The sequence below is a fragment of the Neovison vison genome, chromosome 1 (genome assembly GCF_020171115.1).
Source record: "Neovison vison isolate M4711 chromosome 1, ASM_NN_V1, whole genome shotgun sequence".
Lineage (NCBI taxonomy): Eukaryota > Metazoa > Chordata > Mammalia > Carnivora > Mustelidae > Neogale > Neogale vison.
Genome location: NC_058091.1, coordinates 107,057,851 through 107,069,940, shown reverse-complemented (window position 1 = coordinate 107,069,940; position 12,090 = coordinate 107,057,851). Strand labels below are relative to the sequence as shown.

Below are 12,090 nucleotides of genomic sequence, written 5' to 3'. Positions count from 1 at the left end.
TAAAATCTGACATTTATTAAATTTGGAGTTTAAAATGTTTCTCCCTGTAAAACTTCTGACATAATGCACATTTATGAATTATTTTTCAAAATGTTCATAAATTTAAGTTCCATATCTCAGTACTTTCATTTCTTTAAATAACACTCTGCTTCTTATTTTGTATTCTAAATGTCTGTCTCCTAGTCAAACTGTACTTGAAGGAAAAAAGAATATATGTAGAGATTTTATGATTATATATGTTCTCCAACTGTATTTAAAATGTTATAGGGGTGCCTGGGTGGCTCAGTGAGTTAAACCTCTGCCTTCGGCTCGGATCATGATCTCAGGGTCCTGGGATCAAGCCCCGCATTGGGCTCCCTGCTTGGTGGGGAGCCTGCTTCCCCCTCTCTCTCTGCCTGCCTTTCTGCCTACTTGTGATCTGTCTTTCAAATAAATAAATAAAATCTTTAAAAAAATAAAATAAAACAAAATAAAATGTTATATACATTATATATATTTGTTTGTTACATTATATTTTTATATTTATTTTTATATATTTTTAAATATGCTATATATATATATATTTTTTTTTTTTTTTAAGATTTTATTTTATTTATTTGAGAGAGACAGTGAGAGAGAGAATGAGCGAGGAGAAGGTCAGAGAGCGAAGCAGACTCCCCATGGAGCTGGGAGCCTGATGTGGGACTCGATCCTGGGACTCCAGGATCACGCCCTGAGCCGGAGGCAGTCGTTTAACCAACTGCGCCACCCAGGCGTCCCTTTTTTTTTTTTTTTTTTTTTTTTTTTTATATATATTTTTTAAATCAGATTGAATAGTGTTTGAACACAGTGTATATGCTTTATATTATACATTCTCATTCACATGCATATGTATATTTAGATAAAAACTTAAAGAGTAAAAAGGTACAACTATGAATTTATCTGAATATTTAGAAAATTATACTTAAAAGCAAACTGACATTGATTTGTCCAAAGGATCCATTTTGGGAAAAACCAAGAGCCAGAAGTAATAGTTCCTTGCTCAGGAAAATGTCATCAATTTATTTTATTTATACACACGTGCTGTCAAAACACAAAAATAAAATACAAAATATAAGAATTTAAAGATATCAAAAAAAAAAGAATTTAAAGATATCAAATTTATACATTTTAAATATAAACTGAGGTTATGATTAAAGGCTAATCATGCAATTATTCATGTTATTCATGCTTGTAGTATTAGCCATATTCCTTATCAATAGGTAAACCCAGAGAATGGTAGCGTCAGCTATCTTGTATTCAGCCTTTTTATGCAACTATTTTATTCTACCTTATTTAGATTGTTATTAAAAAAGTCACTTTCTTTATTTTTAAATTCACTTTCAAGTTATTTTATGTTTGTTCTAGCTTTAAAAAAAAACAAAACCTGCTAAAATCTGACCATCTGTCTCAGTGATCAAATGTCCCATTCTTACATTTCTGTATTATGATTATCATGGCAAAAATGTGCATCTGCTTTTACTGTCCAACATTGAGTTGGCTTTAAGTGCATGAGTTTTGGCTTTTCTTGCAAATACAACATGTATTTCACCAGATCTTCTTCAGGCTTTAAATGTGAATGTACTAGAGGTTTGACCCAATGCATTTTGTATTTCAACTTCTTGCTATGAAATGAGGAATCCCTTAAATCTTGAAAAACCCTAGAATTATTTTTGGAGATTCTGATCAACAACTTGAATTCAACAACTCTGAAAAAGTTTATTGATCAACTGTTTTTTCACACAGCATAGAGATTAAATCATGTAGAATACTTGAATGCATAGATAATTTAAATAGAATTTTCCAAGGAAATATCCAAATAGTTCATTTACATCAAAATGTACATTGCTTAAAAAAATATAGAAAATAGTTCCTTCAGTCTAGATAAATGATTTATAAGTTGTCTATAGATAGATGAATAGTGTGTGTCCCAAATCATGAAGTGTATATCTTTATATATGTTTGTATAATATATATACGTATATATATATAAATGAGGCTTGATAAACTAAATAGAAAGATCATTTTTTATTAATATTAAAATAGAATTCCTTGAATTCATGCAGAGCACATATTCAATCTCTTCACCCTTAAAAAACACATAAAAGAAAGAATTGTTTTTACCAATCAAGAGTTTGTAGGTATTTCGACTAGTATAAATTTTTTTCCTACCTATTATTTGCCATATAGGAGATGTTTTATAAAATATAGGTTCATTATAAAATATTGAAGAGTATATCACACAATATAGAGGAACTGTTCTATATTTTTAATGAATTAGCTTTATATTTTTGTATAAAAAGACCAATGTTAAATTTATTTGACACTAATTTATTGCTGATAATAGTTGTTAGAATGGTTCTTGAATTTTTATTACAAGGCTTGATGTTTCTAGAGTTCACTACTTGAATTTCTTACCACATATAGGACAGCGTGTTAAATCATGCAGTTAAGTGAGTATATATTAAGCATCAGTACCCTCCCCTCTTCTCCCATCTTCATTATTGTCATTTCCTATCTCACCGAATGGCACCATTGTCTTTCTAATACTGAAGCTAAAATCCACCAAAAACTCCCCATTACTTACTCTTTCTCATCAACTTATACTAATTATTGTCCAAATCTTCTCCAGTCTATATCAGAAATGAAGTTCAAATATGGTATACTTAATTAATGCCTTTGCTTAGGTCCTCATAATCTCTTACCAAAAATCAAACAATAGCTTCCTGAATGATCTTCATGCTACAGGTTCCCCCATTTTATCCATCTTCTACTCCCTATAGTAACCCGATTCTGTCTCTATCATATTTAAAGACAACAGGAAAACATTAATATTTTCAAGGGTAGAATGCAAAGGAAAGTAGTTTCACTGTTATTGCTATAGTTTTCAGCCTCACCTTACTGTAACACTTTAGACTGTTTGCATTGTTTCATTTCACCTATGTCAGTCTTTTCTATGTCTTACATTTTTACACTTTCATGATGCTCTTTAGAATGGTCTTTGGTCCTGTTTTCTACTTTTAATTTTACTAATAAAATAAGTGGCTTACTTGAGATAAACTTTACCAGTTTAAGTGAGCTAAATGGTTTTCCACATTTTTTTTCCCAAAAGGATCGCAGAGATCAAGAGTATACTAGTGATCGTTGTACAATTCATTATTATTTTTTTAAAGATTCTATTTATTTATTTGAGAGGGAGAGTGAGAAAGAGAGAGAGAGGGCACTAGTGTGAGTTGGGGCGAGGGGATAGGTAGAGAGGGAGAAGCAGACTCCCTGCTGAGAAGGGAGCCTGATGCAGGGCTGATCCCAGGACCCTGAGATCATGACCTAAGCCATACTGTGCCATCCAGTGGCACATACTATTACTCATACTATTACCCCTAACACATGATTGATACAGTTTTTTTAGTGGTATACCTGATGAGATAACTGAATGAATGAACAAATAGGTGAATGGATAAAACAATAAAATAAGGAATGAATGATTTAGCTGATTAGCCTGTATTTTTTATTTCTTTTTTATGTGCCCTTAACTTTTTAAGACATTAAAAATATAATAATACTATTTTATATTTATGTTCTTATCATTTCTTTTTTTTTTCCAATTTATTTATTTTCAGAAAAACATTATTCATTATTTTTTCACCACACCCAGTGCTCCATGCAAGCCGTGCCCTCTATAACACCCACCACCTGGCACCCCAACCTCCCACCCCCCCACCACTTATCATTTCTTTTTTGCCTTCCAATTTCAATTGGGATTTTATTTTGCATACGAGTAATGGTGAATATTAATATTGAGTAAATTAATTAGTAAAAGAAGAGAGTCTTTTCAGTTATGTATACTGTGATATTTGTATTTATAAGTTTATAGCCAAAAAAGCTGATATAGTTATACAAAAAAAGGTATATAAATATTGTTAAATAATATTTAGTCATTGCATATCAATATTTAAGGTGAGATAAACATATAGAATGGTTAATATTTAGAAATGTGAATCAATTAAGATTTTGAAGCTAATTTTTTTTAATACTCCTTTGTCCTATTTTATAACAATGAAATCTACTTTATTTTATTTTGTTAGTTTTGGTTCTTTCAGTCAACATGTAAGAATTGAAGTGTTGCTCTTAGAAGGAATTCAATGTATTTTATGCCAGTGAATTTTTGATTATCTCACTAGGAAGACAGCAAGTTAGAATATACTAGTCTACCTTTAAGTACATTAAATTCATTTTCAAGTATTTACTACTGGAAATTGTATATTCAAAAAGTCATAGGGACGCCTGGGTGGCTCAGTTGGTTAAGCAACTGCTTTCAGCTCAGGTCATGATCCCGGCGTCCTGGGATCGAGTCCCACATCAGGCTCCTTGCTCAGCAGGGAGTTTGCTTCTCCCTCTGCCTCTGCCTGCCTTTTGGTCTGCCTGTGCTCACTCTCTCTCCCTCTCTCTCTCTGATAAATAAATAAAATCTTAAAAAAAAAAAAGTCATAGAAGACGTGTTTTGGTTTGTTTCATATTTCAGTCCATAAAAATTCTGCTTCTAACTGTGAGTTTGGAAAATCCTGCCAGTTCATACTAAATCCTGAAATTTTTTCATGATACAATAAAAACAAGATTGGAGCTCTCACATAAAACGTGTTTTTCTCCATCCATCAGAGACTAGTTTCTCTGACATATATAAAAGCAGATTCAAATATGTAAATGTATAGGTCTGATTGTTAGTAATAAATAGTGACTTTGTTTTTTAGAACTTTATTTTCTACAAATATTCATTCATCTCCAAAAGCCTCGCCTTGGCATCATCAGTCCTATTGACATATGGCCAGATGCTTTCCTGAGGATTTGATCCTCGTAAGGACACCACATGAAATCTTGGGCCACCTGTTATTTGAGAAGATAAAACAAACAGTCAGCACATATGTTAAATACTCAAGTATTATTGGTTACTCACAGGGAACTCTTTTAAAGTAGTCAAGTTGAAATTATGTACTCATGAAAGAATACAAGAAAAAGAAAAATATTTATGCAATACCACTTAGAAGTAAAGCTACTTTAAGTAACGTAAATGCACTGAAGCTATTTTGCTGGGATTTGATATATTTAATTTTAACATTGTTTCTCAAGATATTGGATAGTATTATAACTGAAAACTTCAAGAAAGAGAAAATTAAAAGAAAGAAAATAAAGAAACTTGAAGGAAGAGTTCTAGGCTTCAGATCCTAAGTTTGCCAACCGGTGACTTTGGATGAGTCGTTTTTCTCCTTTGCACTTCTGGCTATCTCATCTATAAAGTGAGAATTAAAAATGAAAAATCAAAACAAACAAATAAAAAAACACATCTCCTACTTATTTCAAAGCATTATTGGAGGTATCAAATTGAATAATGCATTTGACCATTTTAAAATAAGATGTGATTGACAAATAAATGAAAAGTACCACTAGAAATTAAAGCAATCCTCACTGTTGAGATGCATATTTTATTTAAAATTCTTTTTAAAGAATCATGTCATCTGCAAAGAGAGAGAGTTTGACTTCTTCATTACCAATTTGGATACCTTTTATTTCTCTCTGTTGTCTGATTGCTGTTGCTAGGACTTCTAATACTATGTTGAACAAGAGTGGTGAAAGTGGGCATCCTTGTCTTGTTCCTGATCTCAATAGGAAGGCTGCAAGCTTTTTCCCATTGAGGATGATATTTGCTGTGGGTCTTTTTAAAATTTAAAATTTCAATTTAAAATTGCTTTTTTTTAAAAAAAAGATTTTATTTATTTATTTGACAGAGAGAAATCACAAGTAGATGGAGAGGCAGGCAGAGAGAGAGAGAGAGAGAGGGAAGCAGGCTTCCTGCTGAGCAGAGAGCCCAATGCGGGACTCCATCCCAGGACCCTGAGATCATGACCTGAGCCGAAGGCAGCAGCTTAACCCACTGAGCCACTCAGGCACCCCGCTTTTTTTTTTTTAATTAATTAATTTATTTTCAGAAAAAACAGTATTCATTATTTTTTCACCACACCCAGTGCTCCATGCAATCCGTGCCCTCAATAATACCCACCACCTGGTACCCCAACCTCCCACCCACCCCTGTCACTTCAAACCCCTCAGATTGTTTTTCAGACCCGCTTTTTAAAATTATGTGACAGCACCTAGCTACCACCATGGGTAGGTAGAGATTGTTGCTATCAGGCACTATATATACTTTTTATTCATTATATCATTTAATCTTTATAATAATTCTCTGAGATTACCAATTTCATTAAGCTCTTTGATCTTCAATTTTCCAAATGAAAGAATTCAGGTAAGCCTATATGATTCCAACTGAAGCTCATATATCAATTAATATTTATAATATGTTCAGCATATACTATATACATGAGAATATGAAGATTCAGATTCACACTTGGGAGCCAGAAGTTTAATTTGTGGAGGCTAATCATGGAAATGTTTATAATTTTTTATTTATAAATCTTCTAAAGGGTATGACAAGCAAATTTTAGGGGAAGATGAAATTATGTGCAGGATTAGTAAATAACTGATAGTATAGTGCTCCTTGAACTCAATAATTTCTGAGAGAATGACAGATGCTAGATGGTTGACTGTTAGACTGAGCTAGAGTCTGTGAGGTACAGACAAGATCCAAACGCTTTACTTTTCATTTATTTGATTTCTCTTCGGTTTTCCCACATTATTCAAATATTAGAGAAAAGATGTTTTTAAAAGCAGGCAAAAACTGGAATGAAATCCAGATGCTTAGCATAAAGGAACACCTTGTTATAAATACTCTGGTGATTATAAGCATAACATGTTGCTAAAGATATTGAATTAAATATCACCTCAGTCTTTTAAACAGTGAAAATTATTTTACATAAAAGAAATAATTGAAGACGTTTTCTCAATTGGTAATTAAACTCAATAGTTGTGAAAATTGAAATTGGTAGCATAGTTGTTCTCTTATCTGTTTCAGTGGCCTACTATGTTAGGAATTTACCAAATGCTTCTTTTTTTTATTAAATTGATTTATTTATTTTCAGAAAAACAGTATTCATTATTTTTTTCACCACACCCAGTGCTCCATGCAAACCAAATTCTTCTTAAATCTTATTTTAGCCATTGCAGTGAGTCTTGCAACAATATACATTGAATTGTCTCAGGAAATTAGGCAAATAATGTTTTTAAAGTATGTATAATTTCTTAATCTTGTTATAAATAAAAATGCCACATATTAGTTTAGTGTAATAATTCATTAAAATATAAAGAATAAGTTTGAAACAGTACTGTTCATACTTCTTAAAATTTTATTTCAGCTGTGAGTGTACATCTGGATGGACTGGACAAAACTGTAGTGAAGAAATAAATGAATGTGACTCTGACCCCTGCATGAATGGAGCTCTTTGTCATGAGTCTACCATTCCTGGGCAATTTGTATGCCTGTGTCCACCCTTTTATACTGGAAAATTTTGCCATCAACACTATAACCCTTGTGATCCACTCAGTGACCCTTGCAGAAACAACTCAACATGTTTGACTTTGGTAGATGGAACTCATTACTGTGTGTGTAGAGAAGGTAAGAGCTTTTATTTGTTTTAATTTTTTTTCACTTTTTGTTTGTTTGGTTTATTTTGTTTTTATGAGATATGGCTCCTTAAAAATGGGTGAGAGAAAACTTACATATATTAGAGAATTAAGGATTATTTGACTCCAAATATAGGTATTATAAACAGACTAGAGGAATAATCTAAAAAGTTAGACTAACTAGTATGGTGAGGAGGGACGATGGGGGGGCAGGGAGGGGACAAAATTTTGTAGTTTTTCGTCTTTTTTGTTTGTTTTAAAGAAATTTCCCATTGTTTATTAACAGCTTCTTTTTCCTGAATAATCTTGTTTATGTAGTGTTCCTAACAATAGCTGTTACTTAGAAATAAGTATAGATAGAATCTAGGGTAGTCAAATGCTTCACTGTAACTTTTTTCATGAACTTATCTATGAACACCACTTATTTCCACTTTGGTTGCTAAGCCAGTGTCACGTGCCTCTGGTGGCTACTTTGTACCATAAAATAGAGTCTGTGAAGGGGATGGAGAACAGGCAGATTAAAGAGCATTATTGGCACTCCTGAATCCAGCTGTTCCTGAAGCAAATTACTTCTGGTTTTCTGGGTCATATCAGCCAATAATAACTTACACAGTTTGAAAGATGCTTGATTAGGATCTCTTCAGATGTAACTGAAAGAGGTCTGATTAGTGCACAGGTGACCTATATAAATGTTTACTGCTCATGTACTGCTTGCTTCTGAAGAACTATTACCATCTTCAACAGGAATGCCTCTGCCATAAAACTAGCACATTGTAGGTTTTCAGTGTAACAGGAGTGTGTCATAAGCACAATAGAAAAATCACACTGTGTGTAAGAGTCTATAACTAATATTTATTTCCTAATACCAACTCATGGCTTCATGTCTCTTTCATTGTTACTTATCCTATTAGAAAAGAGGCTTATTAAAGATAAGGACAATACTTGTTTACTCTTCTGTCCTAAAAGGTCAGCTTAGACTATACCAGTTAATTGGTATCTTAGTCAAATCTGTTCCTGTTTGTTTTTATGAGCCTCTAGAACTTCCTGAGGTATAGGATAATTACAAGCCTCTACAGTCAAGTCCTTGAATGTATGTACATGACAAAAACTTCTGAACCTTCTGAGGGATTTGAACTATAAACTGGAGAGCCATTAGTAATTGTTTTTGCAAAAGTGACATGGGCTTTATAAAGCAAATAATGCAGGCATACAAGGCATATGGACAGACACATGTTTGCAGGAATGTGTCAGGAAAAGCAAGATAGAAAAAAATGTGAGGGGGACATTTGATACCCTGCAAACCTCAGTAATTATAAAGTACATAAATTAGGTGGATAATTACCTTTTAACAAACATTTAGAGTGAAACTTTTTGAAATAGTATTCAGTAGCAGGGGAGGAGCTCATTTATTCAGCAGAATTATCCATAATGCTTTACTTAGCAAACTAATAGTCTCAGAATATAAGTAATATTTAATGAGAGGTAGCAGCATATTTTCAATTAAAATAAAACTTCCTCTGTTTTCACCAAAGAGAGTTTTCTACAAGGTGAGCATGTTTTTTGATGTAAAATTTTTGATAATTTATGTGCAATTAATAAATGCATTTAATGAGTTTATATAATCTAGTAAGATTCCTTTCCTGTTGTGGGATGAGGGAAAAAAAGTTCAGAGATATCATAAAACCTTATCAATGACTATCAAATTAGTAATAAGACTTTCCAGCTTCACGAGCATCACAAAATATCCTGAGGACAATTTAGATTTCACCATTGTATATTAGTAAAATCTTGTTTGTCTTCTTGGAACTTCATCATTATACTTAAGTCTTTCAGAGAAATATGACCATTTCAAATTAATACTTTGGATACAGTAGCAGGTGGGCACAATGAATCATGTGTTTGTCACTTTCTAATTATGATTCAGCACAAAGAGATATGTGAAGAGTACATTGTTTCTAAATTGTTTTGCAAGTGTGTGTGTGTATATATATATACACAATTCAAATATATAATAATATACAATAATAATAATAATGATATAACAATATACACAATTTCAAATATATATGTGTGTATATATACATATGTATATATGTACATACATATATGTATGTATATACATAAGTATGTATATACATATGTGTGTGTACATACATATGTGTATGTACATATACACACATATATATTTGAAATTGAAAAATATTCCTAAACGTAAGAAATTATGGACTAAGTTAATGCAAATCAGATCTAACTACTATACAAAATTTTTAATAAGATTTTGTTTATTTTTCAGAGAGAGAGAGAGCAAGAGTGAGCACAGGCAGACAGAGTGGCAGGCAGAGTCAGAGGGAGAAGCAGGCTTCCTGCGGAGCAAGGAGCCCGATGTGGGACTCGATCCCAGGGCACTGGGATCATGACCTGAGCCAAAGGTAGCTGCCCAACCAACTGAGCCACCCAGGCGTCCCCAAAATTTTTACTTACTGTTGCTTTTAGTTGTTCAACCTCTGTAGCAGATCAATAACTAGAGCCTGTGACATTACTTTAAAAAGCTACCTTAGAATATTATAAAGAGGTTGACTGTGGAATATTTTAGACACTATGCCCTGAGTCATTTTAATACCTGTTGTTTGAAATAGGATCTACACAAAGCCATTATATTATTTTTTAAGGAAAATATTCTAATCAAATTTCATTTTAAAAGTAGTGAAATTTTAAACCACAAAGAATTCCAAGACTTAACCTCTTATACAGATACAGGATTTGGAAGCTCCACTGGAATTCTTTGCAAGCTGTTTGTGTTTGCCAAGTGACTAGAATATAGGGCATCACAAGAAAAGAGACTTAAGGCTTAAGGCCTTGGAGATCAGCATATGCATTTTTGAAATTCTGTTTACGGTTATTAGTCAGCCTACAGGGTCTGTCACAATTTAAATATGAATATAAATAAAATCCCAAAGCCAGAGTAGTAATGTGACTATATACTAATCAACTAAATTATGAATGGCATTAAAATGCACTCTGAAGAACCAGCAACTAGAATAACTGATACTTTGATTTATGCCAAACTGAATGCTCACCAAGTAAACTATTTTGCTTAGTGTGATTGAAACTTATAGTCAAAACAATCTAATCCATTTGGGTACAATGTGAGCTACTTAAAAATTATAGCTGTAGTAAAACACTAGAACTATGGTGAACATGTTTTGCAGGAGAAAGTAAGGGCTGTGCTTCTGTCTTCTGTTTAGAATGGAGGTGAGTTAATTTGGTCCCTATGAACATTGAACATTTTCTAGTGGGAAATAGGTAGACAGAAAAGCATTTAGCAGTAATAATTTAATACAAGTTTGTTTTATATAAAATCCTATCTGTTAAAACAATTTCTGTGGTTAAAAAATCTCTGCTTTACTAAGTATAACAATAGCACATAGAAAGACAAATATAATTTCATAAGATTCCTAGAAGTAAATGGGATTTACACTAGTACCTTATAGTGTTAGTTTTTGGCAATTTAATATGCAATCAATTTACACACCTCAGCATTTATTTTATACTACACATTTTTTTTTTTGCCTCTCTGCACTATGCTCTATATATAACACATGCCAGTCTTGTAACTGCATGTTGGTAGTGTTCTAGAGATTTAAAAAATATATTCTTTATTAACTGATTCAGCAACCATTATTGATTTCTTACCATGTGTCAAGTCTTGAGGTAGGTTCGGGGGAAATTAAACATGGCAGAGACAAACCCTCATTGAATTTAAAGTTCAAGGAGAGACACATAAATTAACTAACTATTCAAGTACAACATAGTAAGAGCTCTCTCTTACTTTGCGGATGCATACCCCACCCTTTTTATGTAGTGTGACAACTCTTGAGTTATGTTCCACATGATTTCTAAGAGGATCCCCAGCAGCCTTGGAGACTTCATTGCCCACAGTAAACTAACCAGCTCATTAAGCCCCTCTCTCTCCTATTTTATTTCTCCATTCTCTTGCAATAATTTCCAGGATCACCTTTTAAATAAGCTACTTGTATGCATATTATTACCTCATATTCTTGTTTTGGGAAACTCAAACTAAGAGAGAAAATCCCATCTCTCTGGCAATTATGATTGATCCATGTCAGCATAGGACTGGAATGTTGGCATTCAGAGCCTTTCCTTGGAATTGATGATAAGAGAAAAAAGCTTTCACTTTTTGCTAGTTTTACAATTGGTGCAGCCAACACCATGTTCCCTTCACATGGAGATCTGAATGCAGTAAGAGAGAAATGTTTGTGAAAGAACTGGTCCTGGCAGTTACTAGGGTTCTTTCTCAAACTCTGAAAACTGCTAGGTATCCTTCCCAGCTAGGCTACCAGTAAATGACATTCCTTTTATAAGTTAGTATTTTTGTTTATAGTGTATGTGATCAAAAGAGGACTATCTTACTATCTATAGTAAAGGGAAAGAGAATTAAGCACAAGAGTTGAATAAACTGAGTTCAACTTGCAGGCTGGTATA

General features: G+C 32.8%; 1 protein-coding gene across 1 annotated transcript in view; it reads left to right on the top strand.

Moving 5' to 3' along the window:
• Positions 1-12,090, top strand: part of EYS (eyes shut homolog) — a 1,652,430-nt gene that overhangs the window by 523,961 nt on the left and 1,116,379 nt on the right. Inside the window, 1 exon segment of the mRNA XM_044253753.1 lies at positions 7,320-7,579. Within this exon segment, the coding sequence (XP_044109688.1) occupies positions 7,320-7,579 (260 nt within the window).